Source organism: Physeter macrocephalus, chromosome 11 (assembly GCF_002837175.3).
Source record: "Physeter macrocephalus isolate SW-GA chromosome 11, ASM283717v5, whole genome shotgun sequence".
In the NCBI taxonomy this organism is placed as follows: Eukaryota; Metazoa; Chordata; class Mammalia; order Artiodactyla; family Physeteridae; genus Physeter; species Physeter macrocephalus.
The window spans coordinates 116,705,674-116,730,988 of NC_041224.1; the positions used below are offsets into that span (position 1 = coordinate 116,705,674).

The following is a 25,315-nucleotide window of genomic DNA, read 5'->3' on the forward strand; positions in this document are numbered from 1 at the left end:
GAATTACCATATGACACAGCAATCCCACTACTGGGCATATACCCTGAGAAAACCGTAATTCAAAAAGACACATGCATCCCAATGTTCATTGCACCACTATTTACAATAGACAGGTCATGGAAGCAACCTAAGTGTCCATCAACAGATGAATGGATAAAGAAGATGTGGCACATATATACAATGGAATATTACTCAACCATAAAAAGAAACGAGAGTGGGTCATTTGTAGAGACGTGGTTGGACCTAGAGACTGTCATGCAGAGTGAAGTAAGTCAGAAGGAGAAAAACAAATACCGTATATTAACGCACATGTGTGGAGCCTAGAAAAATGGTGCAGGTGAACCGGTTTGCAGGGCAGAAATAGAGGCACATGTAGAGAACAAATGTATGGACACCAAGGGGGGAAAGCAGTGGGGGAGTGGTGGTGGTGTGATCAATTGCAAGACTGGGATTGACATGTATACACTAATATGTATGAAATGGATAACTAATAAGAACCTGTTGTATAAAAAAATAATAAAATAAAATTCAAAAAAAAAAGAGATACATGCATCCCTATGTTCATAGCAGCACTATTCACAATAGCCAAAACATGGAAACAATCTAAATGTCCATCGACGGATGAATGGATAAACAATATGTGGTACGTATATACAATGGACTAGTACTCAACCATAAAAGAAGAAATGAAATAATACCCTTTGCAGCAACATGGATGCAACCAGAGATTATCATACTAAGTGAATTAAGTCAGAAAGAGAACGACAAATACCATATGATATCACTTATATGTGGAATCTAAAATATGCCACAAATGAACCGATCTATAAAACAGAAACAGACTCACAGACACTGAGAACAGACTTGTGGTTGCCAATGGCGGGTGGGGGAGGGAGAGGGATGGACTGGGAGTTTGGGGTTGGTAGATGCAAACTATCACATTTAGAAAGGGTAAAGAACAAGGTCTGAATGTATAGCACAGGATATCCTGTGATAAACTATAATGGAAAAGAATATTAAAAATGTATGTATGTGTATAACTGAGTCACTTTGCTGTACAGCAGAGATTGGCATAACACTGTAAATCAACTCTACTTCAATTAAAAAAGTAAAGTAATTCTTTAAAAAAAACAAAAAAAATCCTCCAAGGTGTTAGGACAGTCCATCTGGTGACGGGGTTGCCTCACACAGTGCCAAGCTGTCTTCTGTGGTGTAGGTGTGCATTTCAGGAACTTTGACTCAGGCAGTGCAGGAGGTCGAACAGTAAAGTTAGGGTTTGCAGACAGAGCTGAGCGGACCTTGACTCTCCTGGGTGCAATCATGTGACTTTTAAGCTGTAGTGTTGAGCCCCAGGAAGTTGATGTGGTAGTGGGGTACCCAGCCCTGCAAGTGTCTGTAGGAGTATGACAATCCATTGGGGTTGCAGCTTAAGGAAAAGCAAGCTGGAGGTGGCCAGATGGTGAGCCTGGAACCTTGCACACGCAGCTATGTTAATGTGAAATGGTTCTTGCCTCTATGTCCAACCAGTGGATCCCAGGGTCTTGGTTGTCATAGTTCACTGTCTACGTAATCTCAGCCTTCACACCACAGTTCCAGCAGTACCCCTATTCTGAAGCCTTTCCTGCCTCCACTCTCCCTGCCCCCATCCTGAGTTGAGAGTTGAGAGTCACACATTTATTGTGTTTTATTCATTTGCTTATGTATCAATCTTCCCACTAGATTCCAGTCACCTGGAGAGTCAGGATGGTGCCTTTTCTTTTTTATATTCACTGACATAGTGCCAAGCAAGAAGTAGAGGCTCAGCATATTTTGCATGGATGCTTTTAGCTTTCTTCTGCTGACATATAAAGAAAGCATTCAGAAATGGAAATGGGAACCAGGCTTACATCACTAGCTCCTAGGTCACTGAGGTTAATATCTTCGAGATTATAAATGTTTACTAAATTTTGGATAAATAAATATAATACTGTGGCCTGAGATAGTTGAGCTCCAGAAGTGGATCAGTGTGACTTTTCAGTAGCAGGTGCGATTATCGTCACAGCATCTCATCCTTTGGGCCAACAGCCCACTATTTCATGGAACTATTTATGTTGACTGCTCTTTTGTCAGAAAGTCACTAAAGACACTGCCAAGCATTGATGTGGTCCAAGAGTGAGCTAGCAAGCGCGAGAATGTGAATATGGCTGAATATATGAATGGGTGAACAGGAGAAAGAGGAGGGGAAAGGGACAGAGACACTGCCTTCTTTCTACCTCGGAGACACAAGCTACTTCCTGCAGAGCCAGTGTTTCTTAGCTCCCTGTCGTATCACTGGCCTGGGAAAGCCTAGAGGATGGATGGAGCATTAGACTGGAAGTAATAAAGTTGCGCCTGACTTACCTCACCGTTTGTAGCAGATGTTACAAATGTCATAACATGAAGCTTTGGGATCAGACTTGGAAAAAAAAATAAAGATAACAGCTGTGGACTTTTTCCTTTTATCAGTGAGTGCTGACTGACACCATACAGATTCAGTGATAATCTCCACTCCCTTCCTACTGGGCAGAATCATGCCACTAACAGTCTGTGTGCCACTGAGGTCAGAAGGGGTGACAGTTTTACAACGGCACTCAACTGAAAGGCTTTTAAGACAGTTTGCAGAGTGAAAGTATAATAATCCTTTTTTTCAGCCCCTGCTGAGGGGACATACCAAATCTAAGCCCATTGAAAATTTAAACTTCTCAAAAACATTTCTGGCATATTATTGGAGGAGGTCATTTCTACCAATTAAAGGACAAGTAGCCAACTTTGCCCGGTTAGTGCTGCATTCAAATCCCAAATTAGATGCGTCCTCTCTAGTTTTCCCTTTGATAGCTATGGTCAGAATGTGCTTGGTGTCTTTCTGTGACTAGCGCCCTTAATTCATGCGATCTCGTGGTATTCCTTTCTGACATACACAGAGTGGGTGATTTGTAGAAGGTTGTCACAGGAAGAAAAGGAACAAGAACAACAGCAACAACAAGAAAAGAAGCAGCTCAGAGCTATAGAGCTTGCAAATGGTTCTCAAGGGACAGAGCACCTTCCCACATCAGGCACGTGTTCAGGCTCTGAGCCCGGGCTGGTGTCTGCACTGCCCACTCCCTGTGGCCCACGGGACCCTTCTATCACACAGGACTGCCTCGCTCAGTAGACTCTGTGTTGGTCATCTTTGTGCTCCCAGTGCGCAGCAGGGTGCCTGCCATGTAGTGAGGTTCAGTACGTGTTTGCTGCTATAGCCCTGAAGCCAGAATAAATTCGTTGATATCTTCTTGCTGAGTTCACGTTAGATAAAAATCTAACTCCAGGTTTCACTCAAAGTTTCTCCTAGTCTACATTCTTCATTCTGAAGTCACTTCATAACTGCCTCACTCTTAAAACTTCCCCAGATTGAGAGGGAGTGCAATTCATGATATCCATATCTCTGCTGGAATCCAAAGACAGGAATGAGTCAGGATCTATTTTTTTATTTGATTTATTTTGTAAATACAAAGAGGAAATTTTCATTTCCTTCACTATGTAAAGGGAATTAAATAGTTAACTTTAAACTTTGCATCCAAAGCAACCCCTGTAGCATCAATTTGTTGAGGCCAAGAAATACATTCAGAAAAGGCTTGGAGTTGTGTTTGGACTTCAGGTCCTTTAAAAGTGACTGTTTTTTAATATCCATTGTTATGGAAATGATTAAGAAAGTTAAATTGGAATGATTACTACCTACCATTTTCAGAAAGTCCTGTTTGGATTTGCAACAGTTACTTTGAAGTAGCAAGAAATAAAGCATGCCTTCATCTATTAGTCCAATCCTGCCCTTACACCTCCATGCATCTCTTGAGGATTCCCCTCATGTGCCCCACTCCCCAACCTTCAGCCTAGACTGTGGATCGTGCCTGTATGTTCCCGAGGTTTCTGTTCTCAGAGATGTTGACCATCAGGGTTTCATCATTCTCTCAGGTGCTGTCACTCCAAACAGCAGCTTAACCCATTGCCTTAAGAATTTCATTGTCAAGGGGAAGTTTGGGTTCCCTCAAGAAGAATGTTAATCAACTTCTATGTAGCCCATGTAAGGTAAATATAATAGCTCCTATAGTAACTTCCAGATTGTCAGAGAATGGCTATTCCTCTTTCCCCAGCTACAGATGAAGAAATATCTGCTTTGGTTAAGTCTCATTTTCTTTTCCAATGGAAAAGCAAGGCAGGTGGGCAAAATGACTTTTTTTTTTTTAAATATAAATTTATTTATTTATTTTTGGCTGCATTGGGTCTTCGTTGCTGTGCGTGGGCTTTTCTCTAGTTGCGGCGAGTGCAGGCTACTCTTGTTGTGGTGCACGGGCTTCTCATTGCAGTGGCTTCTCTTGTTGTGGAGCACGGGCTCTAGGCTTGCGGGCTTCAGTAGTTGTGGCTTGCGGGCTCAGTAGCTGTGGCTCGCGGGCTCTAGAGCGCAGGCTCAGTAGTTGTGGCGCTCGGGCTTAGTTGCTCCACGGCATGTGGTGTATTCCTGGACCAGGGCTCGAACCCGTGTCCCCTGCATTGGCAAGCGGATTCTTAACCACTGCGCCACCAGGCAAGTCCCAAAATGACTCTAAAATGGAAACTCAGGACTAAAAAGAAGTCCCTGTAATTTGTACAAAAACCTTTTCAAGACTTATTAAAGTAATACTTGGGTGCTATTTCACTTTTAGACAATTTTGCCATTTTGATGGAGAAAAGTTTTGTAAAGAAAAGTTTTCAAAAATATGTGAATACTACTTAGTTCTTCAGACGATAAGAAGCGCATGATAAACACATCCTTGTTTAAACAGATCTGTTTGAATGTTGTGTTTCCCCTTAGTTTGTACTCGTTAAAGGCATACAGATAGGCTTTATTGAGAAAAGCAGACATGGTTCCTTCTTCTTCAGTTCAGCAATTCATTTGTAAATATTAATACTCTCACAGTCATATCACCCTTAATGCTTTTCCCTAATATATTCAATCCATACTTAAAATGTGGGAGAAATTTAAATGTGTTCCATCAAAGAAGTTTTTGAATCAGCATAAGACTTCTTAGAGTTTCAATTATTTTAATAGATTAAATACCTCCTTTGTCTAAATGGCTAATATAATGTGTTCATGGGTTTGGGGTATGAATTATTAAGCTGTATTTTTTGATTTTAAAAAATATTCTAGGTATGAATTTGAAAATAAACCCAAACTGTACTATTTTTGAATATGGGAGGTTTTCCTTCTTATATTTAATGTTAATCTAACATTCAAATGCCGGATTAATAATACTTGTCCCTATTTCTCTTCTCTGGTCCTCAGTTATCCTGTATTTTAAGTGGCAAAAAACGAATCTTGGTTGCAAGTACACTGTAAAAGCATTGTTATTCTTTGTTTTCAGATATTTGCATTATGCATTGTGTGGGAACTCCACATATCCTGCTTTTGACAATAGAGTTTCTGTTTTGGTGCCGCTGTATGGGTTAAGCTGGTACCTAACACTGGTTATTTGAGTGTATCATCTCCATCCCAACCTGAAATTCCCCCAATGTTTAGGGCATGCACAAACAATGAGGAATTTAGTGTTGAAAGGGTACAAATTGTGAATCTGGGCAGTAGGCAGAGCTGTGAGAATTAGTGTCAGAATGAAGAATTGGTCCCATAGTCAATGAAGGCATATAAATGTTTATTTTATATAAAGGGAAACACACACGCACACACAACTGCATACCTCATAAACTTCTAAGGCTCCTGGGAAAACCCTCCCTGGCTTCATTTGCCCTACAGTGAGGGAGGCTAATTGACATTCTTCAAAGGAAATCCCTTTTCTTCTCTTTGGTAGCCATGGAAAGACTCATTAAGCATTCTGTACTCCTTTCTTTCCCAGACCCTGACTTTGCTTAGCCCAAGTGCTAAAGCCCAGGGAGTGAGGTCTGGATTTCATTAAGCATGCCCTTCAGTCCTCTCTTCCCCCAAGCTCAGTGTGGGAACAGAGCCTTGCCCCTTAGATGACAGATTCAGAGGGTACCCATAAAGCTTGCCTTTTTACTCGGAGGATGATTTTACTCTTGAAATAGCACCTGCAGAATGTTAAGGCTACATTCACCCATCCTGCCATTCTGCTCCCCATGGAGGGAGAGCTGGATGAGAAAGTAGCTCTAAAATGGTCTTCCCTATCTGCTAATGACAACTTTTTCCAAATAAAACAATCTCTTGGAAATCCTGCCTCACGATGTCATACTCTACCTTTGAATATCTTTTTCAAGTGATCCCTGAAATAATGAGCCCCTTTCTCTCTCCCTGCCTGTGGTTTACCTTCCCACTGTGAGCTGTGCTGGTGAGGAGCTGGGGCAGTGCCAACTTCTCTGGAAATGGGGGTGGGGAGGGTTAGGAGGAAAAGGGCAATGCAGGACACAAGGCAAGAAGGGCTCGTGACTTTTCCCTCTTTCATTATGTGTGTCCACTGAGCTGTCCTGTTTCTGTTTTGTAATGGGTTCTTATGTGGCAAGCTGACCTTTTGGCTGAATAGGTCAAACTCCCACTGAGCGATAATCCTCAGCCTTCCTGGTGTTTGTGCATCCCCGAAGGTGACAGGCACTGGTTAGGAATATGACTGGGAGTGTGTGGTATATTTCCCCAAAGAGGAATTGTCTTTTACTGCACTTAATTAATTCTCAAAGACTACCTCACAAGGTTATGTGGAAGAGTCTAGATTAGAGTATTTTTGCTGACATTGTTGAGGGACAAAACTAATTTTTCAGATACATATTTCAGATTGGGGTTTTCTTCTGTCTTCCATTTTTTAATGAGAGAAAGGCCAAAGGCACAATCCTAATGATTCATCATATCATTTTAGAATTCTGAGACACTCAGAATTTCTTTAGTTGATTTTTTAAAATCTTTCTCCCTATATACGTCTTCCATTTAAAGTCTCTTAAAACTCTAGATATTTTATTTCTAACCCTTGAAAAACATGAGATGATCATGTTGTAGTCTTGATAATTATATGCTGGGCCTAGGTTTGTTCTGAATTGCTTAAAATTTTCTTATGGGACGTTTATTAGGTCTTATAATACTAGTTACTCTACATTAGCTAGCAGTTTTCAGTGTCAAATAGGTACTCAGTAAATGCTGAATCGAATTTGAATTACGATATTACTATAGCTTGATTTTTTTTCTTTTAACAGTTTATATAACCTGTTCAGTTTATACAACTCTCACATCTCACTGTCAGTGACTTAAGAGATATAATCCTCACAGATATGGGATTACGTGTTCCATTTATTTAGCAATGCGCTGTGCATTTTTTAGTTAATTTAGTGTTCTTTAAATTTCAAACGCAGTGTCTTTTAATTGAACAGACAAATGAATGAAGTGTCTGTAGATCACGTAAAGCATTGACCTATTCAGCAATAAGAAGTATGCAGTGTGTGTGGGCTACCAAATGGTTTTAGAAACTGTCAACTTCCGAAATAAAACAATCTGAGGGAGCTTCATAAGCAGTGTATTACTTTTCTGAGAATGATGAGCCTCACTGAGGAAATGCCTCTTTAGTTTTTCTTTAAGCATGAATGATACTCCATAAACACAATGACATTAACATAGAGGAACAAAATAACTGTTTGCATCGTTCCTGAGTTATCAGATTATTGTCTCAATACTCAAAATACCAAATTGTGGTAGGATGAAAAGTACAAGATAAGAAGTGCATTATTTAACATCTATTCAGTTACCAATAATGCTACAGTCAGAGCTGGGCTTCTACTGGAGGCATAATGGACTCCTGTTTAACATATTTATGTTGGTTGTAAAATTAGCAACTGTCATTACAGCCCCATATCACCTGCATAAGTGCAAAACATATAAATCAAGAGAAGTTCCAGTGCCATAAAAATGCCATTGAAGAGAAAAGCATGAAACCACTTACAAGATGCTTGTATGTTATGCTAGCATGTACTAGGATGCACACTCAGTTTTCTAGAGGGTCTGAAGAACAAAGAAAAATATCTATGTAGGAAGGACTCATGGATAGAAGAGCTGATGAAGGCATGTAGGATACCCAGGCTGACGAAGGAGCTTTTAAAATAAAATTCCTAATTATTTATGCATTTGCAACATTTACTTAGAGAACAGCTGAGCCCTAAGTTGAGGAAAGGCAGGAAAAGAAAGGCCATCAATGGGCAGGCTTAAATAACCCTTGCAGGACCCCACTGTAGTCACCTGTTTCCATGCTTCTAGAGGGCAGTCGTTGCTGGAGCATGCTTCTTGGGCCTTCTAGGAGAAAAACATGCTCCTTTCCTTTCCTGTGATGTTTTAGGGTCCTCTGTACATTGGTGTCTATTGCTCTCTTGCCCCACTCTTAATCCAGTTCTTTGGAGAATAGTCTATGTTCTCTAAGATCAACCCATTTCTTCTGTGAGGTACAATGGTTTACTTTGAAATTCATAATTGGAAGTCCTGAAATGCCCCCAAATTATGAACTATTAATAAGGAGCTTTCTGGATCCTAATTACTGCCTCAAAAACAGAGTGGACACTTTTGAAGTTTTTCAACACCCCCCTTCTGCCTCCCCAAAGCTCCCCTCCCCACAACAATCTTAACAAAAAAAAAAAAAAAAGAACTGCAGATTTTATTCATGTGGGATCATTCACACCAAGCTACCATAATGTGCAATTAACACTCTAGAAACTGAAAACAGTATTCAGCAAGACAGCTGCATTATCAAAAATGCCAAAGGAGTTTTGAAGGGAGTAATGTGCATGTTAGAATAGGAAATTAATCAGAGATGCCACACACCCAGTAGTACTCTCTTAAGTACATCTTAGATTAAAGATTTAAAAATCATATGTCTATGCTTACAGTAATGATTAGTCTTAGGATAGAAAACTGATTTTTCTATTTTAAGAATATTAGTTGTGTGTTTTGCTTCTGAAGCAAATGAAGAATTTGGAATTGAGATCTTTAAGATCCCTTCCAACTGGAATATTCTTTGATAATAATCACTCTTCAATTATATTTTATAAATTTTCCCATTGAAAATAATGCCCCTTTTATTTCTTCTTGCTAGTGATAATGATACTTACCACTCATGCTATTTTCAAAGTGCCTTTCAGACCTGGCAGACATTAGCTTGCAATTGCAGTGGTAAACTGCCTATTTTGCACAGCACAATAATCATAAGTACATTTATATTATAATCCCTACTAAGCTATGGATCCAACTGACTGACTTAGTAACTGAAACGAAGCAGAATTATCCCAGCAGCATTTTGCTGGAATTTTCTTGTCAACTAGCTGAAAGTGTTTTGAGAAGTAAGAAAGTAGGGGATTTGATTTTATTTTCAATTTATAGTGTCTAGGTTTGAGAGAATAGAGGTTTGTCATACAATTTTTAAGAAAATCAGGAAGACATAAGGAATGTACTTGTTGGAAATATGGAAAAGTTCTGAATATTTTTGTTCATAAATTATTGGAAAGCAAATTGATTTTTATGTTTGAGAACTTTTTGAAACAGGGAAAATAGCCAGAACAGATTCAAAAGCAAATTGTGACCCCATTCCAAAAAAAAAAATTGTAAAGAGAAGGCCCTCAATTTTGGATCCCCAAATATCATGCATTAAGCTCTCTTGTTAGGGATTGGGAGGCCCTTTGGGTGTATGTGCCTGCAGACAGCACATGTAGGGTATGCCAGGAAGAGAAAGACAAACTATAAGTTAGTAGGAGAACAGAAGTATACAGATAAGAAAACAGTCACTGACCTGCAAGACACAGGCTGGGCAAGCATCCACCTGGGCTCCCTGTAGGTCCTGTAGGAATAGTTACATGTGAATGTTCAGTAAATATGAAATCCAGCCATCCTGAGACACTTAACACTAGTGCAAACAGTCATTAATGAGAATCTCTTAGCCGACATGTTGTGCTTATTAAATTATGATAAAGTTATTGCATTAGAACATTAAAAAAGTCCTGTTTGCTTTTTTCTAGCCTAGAGGATATTAAACATTCACGTTTCTCTGGGAGGAAAAGGCAATATGTATATGCTTTAAAAATAACAATACCTAAATTTTAAGAAAAACAGTTTACCAATTTATTTTAAAAGAACGTGAACATTCATGTTTTGTTTTGTTTTGTTTTGTTCTGTTTTTTTGCTCCAGTGTAGGAAAAATAGTTCAAAAAGGAAAAGAAAATTTTTTTAAGTCTGGATATGATTTTTAATGTTTGTAGAAGTTGAGATTCTGAGATGGAAATTCACCCTAGGCTCTGATTTTGCTCAGGCAACTCAGAACCAAAGTTAACACTGGGTTGTGTTTCTCTCAGATCTCTTTGATATAGTAGCTGTCTAGTGATACAATTACAGAGAAATGAAGCTGAAGGTGTAAATCAGAGCCCCAACTTAATTTTTTTTTCTTTCTTTCTTTTCTTTTCTTTTTCTTTTAAGTTATAGGTGCACAGCGAAGGAGAAGCCCCAGTGCACTGGCCATTGAAGTATTTGAAGCACATTTGGGAAGTCACATTTTGCAGGTACCTTTAAATGAAAAAGAAGCTTGCTTATATTTTACTAAGAAAAATCCATATGTTTAGTCTTTTTATAACAATGTCTTTTATTGCAGCTATGTATATGACTGTTGCTATTTTATCTTGGAATTCTGAAATTCTTATGAATTTATTTTTTTCTTTTTAGAAAGCCATCCCTTGAGAGCATATTAATGAGAAAGGGAGGGCAAGTATTATTTGTGCTATAATAATTGAGATGAATTGCACTATTCAGTTGATGCACAATGTATAGTAGCTGGCTGTTCCCAGAATGATTGTGTGTGCTGCATTTGTAAGTGGACATATGTGTGTGTCTTTGGAGCTATATATCGTTTTTGGAAGAGCAAAAAGTTTTGTTGTGAAAGTAGTGTGACATTTTTATGTGTTGTCAAATTTCAGTTGTTCTTTGCTTGAGTTTGTATTCATAAGTGCTTGCAATCCTAATGTTTGTTTCCCCAAATTACAGTCACTGTCAGGGTGAGATGTTAGAGTACATTTTTAAGTAAAAGGAGACAAATAGTAATAATTTGATTTTTTCCAGTGACTTTCATGACAAATAAATGTGAGGGTGACTAGGGCGGACCTGTAGTTATTTAGTCTTGGAGAAAATTGATCACAAACTTAGCACCTCGCTTACTCAAAACTTGTTCTCTTAAGACTTTGCCATCAATTTGACCCATCTTCCTTTATCCACGGGGTAATTGTTCTACGTTGTTTCTGTTTCCAGGATAAATGTTGCCCTTGCCAAAGCTTTTTTTCTTTACTATGTAAAATACATTTTTAACATGGAATTAGAGAAACAGACTCATGTGGGATGTTTAGGCATCTTATTTGAAAAAAGATGGTTATGTTTTTCTTAGATGAGACTTGGGGTAAAAATAAAGCTAAACTCCAGATTCCTGTCCATTCAGAGTAATTTTTTGTTAAAAAAAAAGGCCTCTATGGTGCTTTCATTTTCTAGATAGCCAAAAGTAGTACTGAATCTACCATATTATTTCTGACAATATGTGCCCTAGAAAACTGCGATCATCACATGTCCATGGTCAAATCAGAGTGGTTCTCCAAAATGGTTCCTTGACTGGCAGCTTCAGTATTACCTGAGACACTTGTTCAAAGGACAAATTCCTGAGCCTCTCCTGGACCTAGTAAATCAGGATCTTCAGGGTGAAATCCAGGAATTTGTTATTCTTAGTAACCAACCCTTTGAGATAATTTTGATGTTTTATTAGGTCTGAGATGTCACAATTCACATTTGCAAATTTAAGGCCCTGAAAAGTCTTACTTTATTTATTTTTATTTATTTCGATATTTCTCATTTCTCCACTACTATCTGTTAACATCCCATAGAACTGATGTTTCTTGAACTACACCTTGGGAGATGCTATTCTATTGTGCACATAAAGTTTTGAATTACCTTTGCAGTAGATTAGGTTAAGGGATACAGAGAGGATATTTCTTTCTAAAACTTTGAATTTTTATTTCCCTCTTTTCTGTACATTTTTGTGCATAATCTCCTTTATAAGTTTTGTATGAGTGATACCATATATACCACTGTCCCTCTGTATTTGTGGGGGATTGATTTCAGGACCCCTGTGGATACCAAAATCTGTGGTTGCTCGAGTCCCTTATATAAAATGGCATAGAATTTGTATATAACCTACGCATATCCTCTTATATACTTTAAATCATCTCTAGATTACTTGTGATACCTAATAACATGTAAATGCTATATAGATTGTAGGTAGCATGTGGCAAGTTTAGATTTTTCTTTGTGGAACTTTCTGGATTTTTTTCGGATATCTTTGATCCGTGTTGGTTGAATCTGTGGATATGTGTGGCCAACTGTACATTGTTAGATTCTGATGTGATCCAGGATGACTCCTATTTATATTCTGACACAGTAAGTGCATAAGACTTCGTCAGTGAGAGAAATGGTTCAAACAGTATTCTATCATCCTGTAAATTTTCTCTGGAAATCTTGAATTCAGTGTTCTGTAAGGAGGCGGACTTAGAAGCTGCAAGAATTTGAAACTAATTTAAAACACAAAACTTAGGAATTTGAATGGAACATAAGCTCAGTGAGAGCAACCTAGAGTTATAATGTAGGATGGCTGTCCCCAGTGCCAGTTCAACATTGGACTCCATTGAGAGAGCAGAGGATCCAGATGAGGCTGCTGAGCTCTCTGCTCTTTGGTTTGGTCACACCCACCTTAGACAACACTCTTCAAGAGAAACATAGACAGCTGGATGTCATTTGGAGTGGAATAACTAGATGGGTTTGTGAACTAGAAATCGTGTCACATGAGGTGTGACAAAGGGCTTGGTGAAGTTACGTGTGGAAAACACGTGGCATAAAAGGGACATTAATATCCTCTCTATCTATCTGAAGGCCTCATGCCAAAAAAAAAAAAAAAAGGATTAGATACATTCTGTGTAGCTTCAGAGTGTAGAAAGAAGAGAAAGGGATGAAAATTGAATAGAAAAAAAAAATCACCTTCATATAACAAAACTTGCAAATTGGGCTGTCTATATCTCCAACATGCTCAAAGCCTTTAGCCTTAGGAGAAGTATAGGTGGCTTGGTAAGGGTGCTTTCAAGAAAGTCAGACATCCAAGTGTGGTTGCACTAGATAGTCTTGAAATTGTCATAGAAACTAGAAATTCCTAACATTAGATTCTAAAACCAAAGGTTATGGAGGGGAAGAACCATATATGCTCCTCAAAATGATATGCTAGAATTGTAGGCAGGAAGGGGTTGGGAAGTAGTAGTAACAAGAAGGGCTTCCTTTAAGCTATCTGGTTAGATATCTTCCCTCCTAGCAGGATAACTCTTGAACCCATAGATCGGTGTCTGTACCACATTCAAAGTATCTCAGTAGTCTGCTAGGGTAAGATGGTTTCCTTACTTTCCTTCAGGAGGTCCATAGTTGAATCTGGTTGATTCATGGCACCGGGATGAATTCTTTCTTCCTTCCTTCTCTCCTACCATTCTTTCATTTGCAAATATCTGAAAAAAACCCTGTGTGGTCAACAAGGTAGGCGTGGTCTATACTATCACAGTTTATCATCATTACAAAAAAAATTAAATACTTAGTAACAACAGAATTTGCTGTAGTAGGCACATGGCTGCTCTCCTTAACTAGCTTGCAATCATTTGGTTAAAGAACCAGGAGGCTTCATAAAGTGAGAAGCATCACAGTGGTCAAGTACTATGGGGCTGCGAAAGAGTGAGGCTCTGAATTTGCCACAAGACTTCAGAAAAGACGTCTCGAGTTGTTGATGGATGAATAGGAGTTTATTAGGCAAATACAATGGAAGAATATTGCAGTCAAAGAAATGTCAAACACAAAGGCATGGGGGCAAGTCATAATAGATCTTGTTTGGGGACCGTTAAGCTGTTCAATTTGATGGCTGTTTTACATGCATAGGGGAGCATGTAAGAGATAAAGATGGAGAACTTATGATCCATATTGCACAGGCCCAATGAGCCAAGCCAGGATTCTATAACCAGCAATGAGCCTGTGGAGAAGGCTTTCATACAAGAGTGACAAGGTAAATATTTGGTTTGTTTCTGGAGTTATTATTAAAATACAGTCTAGGAAGCCTTTGGGTTGTGAGAGGCTATTATAAAGAGACAATTTAGGAAATTATTACAACAGTCCAAATGAAGATCTTATCCAAGATAGAAGCTCTATTAATGGAGACACGGTATGGAATTGGGATAGAATTATTGGCACATGGGATGAATTAGATATGAAAGGCTAGGGAATGATAGGAGTTAACAATGACCACAGGTTTCCTAGGCTGGTAACTAGCTACCTAATGATACTCTTGCCTGAGAGAGGTTGAAAGGGATATCCTCTTACATAGCCAAGTCCGTAAGAGGTAAGCAGTTGGAAACCAGAGTCCGATCCTCTAGAGCAAGATCAAGGCCAGGGGTAAAAATAGGGCTGGGGATTACTGATCACTAGTGTGTAGATGAATGGTAGCTCAGATCAAGCAGTGAGTTGCAGACGCATGGAAATGATATGGAACAAAGAGAGAAAAGGGTTGAGGAGAGGCAACCCCGTATATATCATCACTTTAAGATGCAAGTAGAAAATGAGAAAGGAGTAGACAGAAAGATAAGAGGAAACCACAGGATTTGATTTTGCTTAAGGAAGGAGTATCAAGGTGACTGAGGATATAAATCCTTCGGTAGGGTAACCACGGAAGAGATGTCATGGGTTTTGTCAATTAAAACAATTGCAGTAAAAATTTAGGTGCAGAAGACAAACCGAAAGAGTGATAGAAGGTACAAGTGTCTGGATGTTTGCAGTAAAGGATGGATGGGAGATGAGAAGGTAGTGTTACAGGAAAATTTTGTATTTAATGTTGCTTAGAGTATGTTTATATTTCTGAGATTCATGGGGTCAAGCATTGGTCAATGATATGCTCTTTAGCAATCACCTTCTTAAAAATCAATATCTAATGGTCATGTCTGCATTAGGAAAGGATAAGCTTTCATTATTATTTATGGCTATATGCCATTCCATACTGTGGATGTATCATAATTAACCTTTATTTTTTGTCATTGAGTATTTTGATTATACCTATAAGCTTGCATTTCTAATGAAAATACCAAGGGAAGTGTGTTTTAATTAGAAAAGGCCTAATCCAGTTTGATTTTAGCTTAAATTTATCGAATTTTTGGTATGTATTAAGTTCCATGTATTGTGCTACTCTGCTTATATCATCAGTTAATACTTACAATATGTACCTGTGAGACAGGTGCTCTGATTGCATGTCTTACAATTGAGTAAACTAAGATTTCTTAGAAAACTCACATAACTGCCTGACATTCACATGGCTACTTAAGTGAGAGCTGAATTTGAACCCAGAATGTCAGATTATAAATACTTGCCAAGAAATGATGAAGACATTTTAAAAGAAAGTGGTAATAAAAGGAAAGAATTTATATTTGGAGTGAACAGGATTAGGGATCTGATGGAATTGGAGGGTAAAATAGAGATCAGTTCTGAACACCAGGATGGGGCTCGGGAAATACCTGGGTATTCTCTGCACCAGGTGCCAAGCCTCCCGGTTCCTCATGCCCCCAGTGATGTTTTGTGGAAAAGCGTGCTAAGGACCCCTTGGTGTAGAGAGCTGGGGGTGGGGGATGAAGACAGACTCCTTAATTTTTGATCCATCCATTCTGTGGGCTACAATATATGTGTTTGCTGTGGTGCATCTTATTAGCCATATACTCTCTTAGGAAAAATTAGAAAGTTTGGTGGATCCTTTAAAATGTGACTTCTTTCCTCCTGAGAGGGGAAAAGAAAAAAACATAATGGTGATTCTGTCAATATAAAAATCAACTGTTGCGAAGTTATTTTCCAATTTAATGATCCAATACCAGTGTATGTAGGCAAGGCCATTGCCCAGGCTGTGTACTGTGTAATTCTGGGACCACCATTCACATCATATACACAAAAGCCTCACTACTGACTATGACCCTTAGTAGCCCCAGTGAACCTGTAGCTGTTTCAGGAATGGATTTCAGGACAGGGGCATCTTCTGCAGGAGAGGTGAGGCGTTCAAGGGATGTCAGCCTCGCAGCTGCACAACTATAAGGTGTAGGCACTGGGCCTGAGTCAAGGCGTTTATTTGACTTTATTCTTCTTTGACTCTTATCAATAAGAGGAGGAACAGGAGGGCAAGGGGTCCAGATTGAGAACTGTGCTATTTGTGACAGGCTAAGTAAAAATCCAAGAACTTTAGGTCATTATGTGAAATCTTTCTTGAATATTGTACTTGTGACTAAGCACTAATTTGGTTCCTGCTTTAAAAGCTTTCTTTAGGCATTATTGTTCTCACTTCATAATTCCTTAATATTAAAAATATGAGTGAATATTTACTTTTACTTTTCCAGTTTAGAGACCAGATAGAATATTCATATTTTACTTCATCAAAGTTAACGAAACAGAAAATGGTAACAAATATCATCTTCGTAACTCATAAAATTAACTAGTGGAATGACTTTCCCTTAGGTGCCAGATTTATGAACGGAGTGCTTTAATTATTTGCATGCCCTTAGCAGAGGGGTTTAAGTTATTTTTTCATTCTGTAAATAAAGCTTATATAATTGTTATATGAAATTGTGGAATTGTCTTTGCATATTCCATAGTAATGCCACTTTACTTACCTCACAGGTGTCAAAACAAAGCAAGCAGATCAAACCTTGTATGTGGAAGAGCTTTAGGATTTATGTTTGTATTCATTGTGAGCACATTATGGTGAACTACAGATAGGTGTATGTTATATAACTGACATTGAGTAATACATATCATTACTAATAACTATTACTTATAAACTGAAGGATAGGGCTTCCCTGGTGGCGCAGTGGTTGAGAGTCCGCCTGCCGATGCGGGGGACACGGGTTCGTGCCCCGGTCCGGGAAGATCCCACATGCCGCGGAGCGGCTGGGCCCGTGAGCCATGGCCGCTGGGCCTGCGCGTCTGGAGCCTATGTTCTGCAACGGGAGAGGCCACAACAGTGAGAGGCCCGCGTACCGCAAAACAAAACAAAACAAAAAAACTGAAGGATGTTTTTTATCCATAACTAGTTGTGGATATTACAATAAATGAAATTTTGTGAGTTGGATGAATATAATCATAAGTACCCACACTTTTGTATATAAATGGTACAGAACTAAAATTATTATTTAAATGAAGTCTTGGGAGAATAAAAATATTCTATAAGAAATGCCTTAAAGGGAGATAATGGTGAAAGTGTGGCATCCCAGTGTTAGTTTTGGATTTGTCTGTGTTGCATGAACCCTCCTATATCTGTTATTGACTCTGCATTATTTCTGGGTATTAAGACATTTTTATATTACTCTTATGGCATTCAAACCCCATAAATGAAAGAGAATACCATGTGCAGACCCTTTGAGGAAGACCAAGAGAGACTCACCAAGAACATTCCAGTATTACAGTATAGCACCTGAGGGTCTCTGCCTGGGAGTGCACAGAAAAGGCTGGGCAGAGAAGTCGCATGACTGCCTGTCTTCCTCAGCATAATTAGGGAAATAATTTTTCTTGAAAGGATTATTTTTTGGTAGAACAACTCTCTGTAGAAGACGGATATGGCCATCACCTTAGCAGACTAGTTTAACTAAAGTATGTATTTTCTTAAAATGGTGAAAAAGAGGGGAACTCAAATGTAGCTATTTTTCTATTTGATAAGCAAAGTCGTCAGAGGTTTGTGTGCGTTAATATGGACGATGCCACAGATCTCAGTGAAATGTCAGATTTCAATCGTGTGGTTTTTCTTTCTCGTAACACCTTCAACCATGGAATAGAGAGTAGAAGTGAAAGAATAGCCTAGATTTAAAAGAGGATGTTATGGATGAGATGTAGAATAAAATAAAATTAGGATTTACATTTAAATATCTATGTTTCCATTTTTAGTCATATTTTGAAGATCGCTTAAGGGCATACCCTGGAATCATGGTTGGTCTACATACTATTTTGGCCCTGCAGAATTCTTGTTAGACAAATGAGAACGTATAGATTCTCTCCCGGAAATATTTAAAAATTTGGGTTTAGTGTAGTAAGGAAAACAAAATGAAAATATCTTGTGACGTTTTGTATCTTTGTTATCGTTTAAGTATTTCTAGCCACAGCACTGCTTCAGTATCTGAGACCCACTCAATTGTAGAAGACTAAGATCCTTTAGAGACAGTAGATGTATAGGCAAAAGAGCTACTTACCACTGTGTTGGAGTGGGGCTGCAGAATGCCAAATCTGTTATTAGCATCTTCTATCATCTCATTCAGCGAGAGACAGTGAAAGGTAGACTAGTACAATTCAAACATCTGGACAAAGAAAAGTGAATAATACCTAAAACAGCTCAAAAACTGACTAATACAAACATAAAAATTATTACGTAAGATGCTGCCTAGCCAAGTCAACATTCGTTTTACATTTGATGACAGTGTTTTCAAAAGACTTCTGTGAGAGGGAATATGTTAAGTGTATTTTCTGTCTTATTGATGAATTGGAATTTTACCCTTATTTATTATTTTATCGGAACTTACAAGTATCAAAGAAATGATCATCTCTAGGAAAATGATCATTATTTTATTGGAACTTATAAGTATCAAAGAAACGATCATCTCTTACTCCTTATGGCCCTTGTTGGCAAAGTGGTATCCTGCCGGACATCAGTGCTAAAATAAAATAAAATTCAACTAGTAGAGGCATTCTTTAGCTGTAATAGAGGGAAGAGGAAAAGGTTAGTGACCCTGCAATTTCCCAATGATCCAGAATAGTAAGAAAATGTAAAACTAAATATAGAAAAAGAGAAAGTTAGTGAATATATTTGCATATGCAGATTAGCTTAATTGATACTGCTTGCCTCTACAGGGATTTTTCATTACAAACTGGAGTGCTACATTGTTCAGCTCATATTGAGTAATTTAGTAACTAATGAGACCAGTTTGCACTAATTTGCATATGATAAATGAGCTTAATTGCAGTAAATAACTTGGAGGCATAATTACTTAATTTTCCTGTGTTGCACGGCTTTTAAGTTCACGTATGAACAACTCAAGATAATTTTGCATATTTAAATTAGTTGCTTTTAAATTTTCTTGAACAACAACAAAAAAAAGGAACACACCTTATCAATTGAGCTGTAAAACAATTGGATGTAAGGCTTAGAGTATTTTTATTTAAAAAAAAAAAAAAGGAAAGCAAAGAAAGGCAGAAATTTGTCCATTGTTCTCTCTAATATCTTTACCTCAGATAAGATGTCAGCATTGACATTAGGAAAATGTTTTTCATGTTGGAAGTTAATTCACCACTTCTATTAGTAACTGAGCTGGGTGTAAACTGAAGTGTATATATGAGTGAATCATAACTTTTGAAATAGGGTTTATTAAAAAGATGTGTTTTGTCCTTTATCTAATTTGGCAAACCAATATCAGAGGAGTCAATTGGATCTGGCATCTGCAATATGCCTATCTTCTAAGTTGCTGGGCTTGGATGAAGCAGACACCGCTCTGACCTTAGCATGTATTTTCTATCTAGATTAATGTTTCGTCCGTATGAAATTGGTTTCATTGGAGATTCTCGGTGTGGTTTGCCAAGAATTATCTCACTGGTCTTCACATGAACTCAAGAATGTATGTTTTACCAAATCTCCATTTGCAAAATTGAAAAACTGAAGCACACAGAGGGTGATGACTAAACCATTATTTCATAATACTGTATTGCCTTAGAATTTCACTTTGAGGGGAAAAAGTATAAGTTATTCAAAATTAACTTCTTAAGTCATATAAAATCATATTCATGATTATGAGAAAATATTTTATGGTTGTGAAAATTTTAAAGCTGTCATTTAAAAAGTCATTGATTCTTTAACTCATTTTATAAAAAACAGAAGGGGATGTTAGGGTTATTCATTTGCCACAATCTGGAAAAATAACTCCTGAAACTTTTTTTTATTTAAAAAAAAAAAAAAGGAAAGCAAAGAAAGGCAGAAATTTGTCCATTGTTCTCTCTAATATCTTTACCTCAGATAAGATGTCAGCATTGACATTAGGAAAATGTTTTTCATGTTGGAAGTTAATTCACCACTTCTATTAGTAACTGAGCTGGGTGTAAACTGAAGTGTATATATGAGTGAATCATAACTTTTGAAATAGGGTTTATTAAAAAGATGTGTTTTGTCCTTTATCTAATTTGGCAAACCAATATCAGAGGAGTCAATTGGATCTGGCATCTGCAATATGCCTATCTTCTAAGTTGCTGGGCTTGGATGAAGCAGACACCGCTCTGACCTTAGCATGTATTTTCTATCTAGATTAATGTTTCGTCCGTATGAAATTGGTTTCATTGGAGATTCTCGGTGTGGTTTGCCAAGAATTATCTCACTGGTCTTCACATGAACTCAAGAATGTATGTTTTACCAAATCTCCATTTGCAAAATTGAAAAACTGAAGCACACAGAGGGTGATGACTAAACCATTATTTCATAATACTGTATTGCCTTAGAATTTCACTTTGAGGGGAAAAAGTATAAGTTATTCAAAATTAACTTCTTAAGTCATATAAAATCATATTCATGATTATGAGAAAATATTTTATGGTTGTGAAAATTTTAAAGCTGTCATTTAAAAAGTCATTGATTCTTTAACTCATTTTATAAAAAACAGAAGGGGATGTTAGGGTTATTCATTTGCCACAATCTGGAAAAATAACTCCTGAAACTTTTCTTGAAAGGCTCAAGTCCATTAAATTCGGTATAAGCATCCTGTATCTGTCAGAGATGGGCCAAAGCAAGTGCTAATAGTAGTATATCTCAAGTGGAAAATGTGGGTCCTTCATGTAATAGGTGCTCAAGAAGTAACAGATGAATAAATGAATGAACAAATAATTCTTACCAAAGTCACATTTAATCCTAGAACTAAGGCCTTCTCTCACCTCTGTGTTCCCAGCCCCGTCTTTATCCATTTTTTCTAGGTGTGTGACAGAGTATGGCAGATTCTTTTCGTGCATGCATTTTGGCATCCAACCAACTTGAGCTCACAACCTGACGTGCCCACTTATTAATTATGAAACCTGACAGTCTCTTGCCCTCTCTAAGCCTCAGTTTCTTCATCTTTAAAATGGAGAAAACAGTAGTCGAAGTTTTCCCAACAGGCATGTTGTGAGGATTGAAGGAGATAGTATAGTTAAACATGCTTAGTATAGAAACTGGCATGTAGAACGTGTTTAATAAATATGTGCTAGTATTTCTATGTGTTCTGTAGTCCAAAATAATGGCCAGGTCTTTAAAGAAAAATGTTCATGCTTATCGGGAGCATTACCACACAGGAATTAAGGATCATTACCAATAAAACCCTCTTAGGTTTAAAGCAAGATAAATAATTTTCATTGAACACAACCTGAACTATCTGTTTACATAAGTGGTATTTATATTTGGTAGTGTATACTGGTTTACAGTAAAATTTTAAAATTTGGTAGTAAGAATATATTTTCACCTTGGGAATGAAAATCCTTCTATAACACTGAAGGAGTTGTCAGAATAATCTCATTAGCAATCTAGAAGCAACTAGAAAAAGTAGAGTTTGTAAAGTGACTCCGGATACGACATTTCTTTTAGACCAAAATGTGATATGCCATTACCCTTCTCATCACACTGTACAGTCTTCTCAATTTGCTTAGAAAAATGGGAATAAGCAGCCAATCAGAAGTCCAGAAGAGCAAGAAGATAGAAGCAACCATCAACATGGCTATAAATTATGTTGAAGATACATTGACGTGCATATATGATTCTCCTCATGCACATTGCACAAAGTCCATCATCTGTCATGCCAGAAAGGGCTCCTTTCCACATCAAGAGCAGAAGGGAGGCCTTCCCAGGAGAATTTTCATGATGGTGTGTTGTATATATGTGGCAGGTACAGATCCCTTTGGGTTTTCATGTACCTTACTAATTTAATGCATGGTAATCATGTGTCATCATTCACAGAGAAGTAGTGTGAGAGGTATGGATAAGGAGAAGAGGTTTGAGGTAACTGTTACTGTGGAGGAAACTGTGGTTTTGGTCACATGACTGCAACTAGTACTAATTATAACTGGGGACTTCCTAGTCACAATATTGATTATCTTAGGTAGCCAGGATCTAGGAAAATTAGACAATAAGTTTAAAAATCCTAAGCTTCAGTTTAGTAAATATTTACTGAGTACCTAGTTTGCATCAGAGACTAGGGAAAGTATCAAGATACAAAGGTGAGTCATGGTTTTGCCTCTTAGCATTCCCACTGTGAATAGAGAAGACCAAAAACAAAACAGACCAGCATAATTCAGTGTAACATAGACTAGTGGCTTTGAATCCCTGCTCTTAGTTATGTAGACTTGGGCAGTTTATTTAAACTCTCTAAGCCTGAGTTTCCTCAACCCCAAATGGAGATGATAGCAGTTCTTACCTCAGAGACGGCTGTGAGAATTACGGATGGGGTACTCGCACAGTGCCTGGCACATAGTGAGTGTTCTGCAAAAGTTGGCTGTCGCTGCACCCTGGAAGTACCAGGAGAGAATCAGGTCACGCAGCTTGAGGCTGGTCAACGAGCACTTTCTGTGGCTACAAACTTAAAATTACACAGTTCACCCACCACACACACACCCCTTTTAAGTTTGGTTTTCATGTGGGTCTCAGTGGGGGTAGTTTGAGGGTCCTAGCCTCACACATACATTCTCCTAGTGTGGTCCCATACACTAAGACAGCGGCAGGGGAGGAAAATAGGGCAGCAATATCATTGTGGTTGGGCAGCTTGTGTTTGGGACCTGCTGATAGGAAGATTGTTTGCAAGGTATGGGAACGTATCTTTAATTCTTTCTCAAGCGCTAAGGGTGGCCAAATTATTTGGAGATTAAAGGGGAACGGAAAGATACTTTCAATTTTAAAAGTGGATGGAGGTCTTAGAAAGTCTTAGAGTTACATGTCAAATATGAGTATGAATAATTCCCTGATGATAAAGATATTTGCAAATCTGGGACAGATTCTTGTTCTTTTGGCTTTACAATAGTCCTTGGTGTAGTAAACATTATATTCTTGTCACCAGCATCAGCTAGGAATGACATAGAGTAGAGTGACACCAGCTGATTATCGTTTATTAGGGACCCCAAACTCAGTCAGTATGGCTAAGGTTGCTTTCTCATCTGAATCTCCAGAACTTCATAAGTCTTTTGGGTTTGAGGAAAGTTTGGGGGTGGGAGCTCAGTGGGTAATGTGCCTTGTTTCCCAGACTAAGCTGATGGCAGACATCTGTGAGCATCCAGGAACGGCAGTATTCTACAAAACACACTTGGGGAAAGTCTGGCTTAGAAGAATCGAATCCAGATTAGTTTAAGGTATTTTTAAAATCTCTAAATAAAATAAGAGGTACATTGAATGCATAATTGAACAATTTTTATATGATAATGTCACATCTGTAATCTACTTCACTAGCTTTTTTCCAGAGAATTTTATTTTATTATTTTAATTTTTATTTTATATTGGATTATGCAACTGATTTACAATGTTGTGTCAGTTTCAGGTGTACACCAAAGTGATTCAGTTACATATATACATACATCTATTCTTTTTCCAATTCTTTTCCAATATAGGTTATTACAGAGTATTGAGTGGAGTTACCTGTGCTATACAGTAGGTCCTTTTTGATTCCACTAGCTTTTTTAAAACAAAGATTATTACAGAAGAATCTTCCATATGTAATTGTCCCTCTTTGTGTGTGTTTGTGCACATGTGTACATGTGTGTGGTCAAATTTTTTAAAAGACTTTTTTTAACTGTACAAAGTAAAGAAACAAAGAAAATAAAGAAGGAATATGTTGAAAAGTCAAAAAATACAGGCAAGCAAAATCAAGAAAATAAAAATCAAATATTTCTCCGTCATCAGAGGTTCTGTTTCATTTGATTATCTGTAAATCGACCAAAATGGGATTGTGATCCTACCAGGCTCCATCCTCTCTCAGCTGCAGGCAGGTGCCTGTGAGCCAGCCCAGGAGCTGGGTCACATGTTCCCTGATCACCAAGATTCCAGCTGTTTTTATTAATGTCTGGTAGCACCTTGTGAATATCACCTCCCGGATACTTGCCAACTCAGGATCTGATGATTTAGGACTACAAGGTAAGGAATTCATGTGACGGTGTTATTTTGTGATGGCAGAATAGAACTCTGCCTAAGAAAAGAAGAAGTCATACCGTTTGCTTTATCTCTGTTGGGAAAAATAAACATTAGGGTAAATTAGTTGAAAATATTATAAACCTGTATTATTCTGGTTGAATAAAATACAAAACTGATGGTTGGATTGCCCACAGAGAAGAGCCTAGTCAAATTCCCATGAGGCCAGATAACTGCTACAGGAATTGTCAGGACAGAGCAGCTGTTTTCCTCATTTCTAAAGATATAAAAAATGCAGGTGACCTTTTAGGCCACCAGAAAAATGCCCTCTGAAATAATCCACTCTCATACTTCATTTTAGGGCGATACAATGTTTTCGTAAATTTAGTCTGGTATAGAGATTAGACCAAGGGTAGAATTGACCTAAAGAAACAAAAAATTCTTTTTTTGTAAGTAGGAAGCCTGTGAGTTCTACATAAATACAAAGGCAAATGATAATATCAATGACTATTTTAATTGCATCTTTAATCCATAAGGATAGTTCAATGACATTTTAAATTATACTTTTAGAATTGTAGTCACATAGAAGATAAAACTCAGTAACTATTTAATAATGCATAGTAAGATCAACTGTATCCTCTCTTGAGATCACATTTAGGTGGACTGAATGTAAAAGTCCAATCCAGAATTTAGACAGCATTTAATCTTCTGGAAGGCATTGTTGGGTCTTTCTAAATATAAGGTACCCAGGCCTGGTTCTTTGAGTTGGTACCACTTATCTCTGCTGAATGATTAGTTTCACTAGATTCTCAGCTAAGCTGTATTATTTTTTTGCAAGGAATTGGATTGTTGCAGATCGAACTGTTCTCAGTACTAGAAGGTTACTGATCAGTTTGGGGAATTTATGCTACCGATTGTTTACTAATTGGTAATCATTTAACCTGGTTTTACTTGAAGACTACAGTATAGTTAGGTTGTTTTTAGTGGGGAACAATTTCACACCAAAATAAAACAATCCCTTCTCAGGACACATTTTCTACTGAAATTGGCAGGATACCTCAGTCACTACTGCTCATTGTGATTTCACTGTTAAGTATGTGAAGGATTCCATTTCAATA

At 37.8% G+C, this 25,315-nt stretch overlaps 1 protein-coding gene across 2 annotated transcripts in view; it reads left to right on the forward strand.

The window, feature by feature from the left end:
• Nucleotides 1-25,315, forward strand: part of NPAS3 (neuronal PAS domain protein 3) — an 876,091-nt gene that overhangs the window by 427,053 nt on the left and 423,723 nt on the right. Inside the window, exon 5 of one of the 2 annotated variants that reach the window (XM_055088379.1) lies at nucleotides 10,430-10,512. In XM_055088379.1, coding sequence (XP_054944354.1) covers nucleotides 10,430-10,512 — 83 coding nt within the window. The remainder of the gene's footprint in view (nucleotides 1-10,429; nucleotides 10,513-25,315) is intronic. The other variant, XM_028495688.1, reaches the window with a different exon arrangement.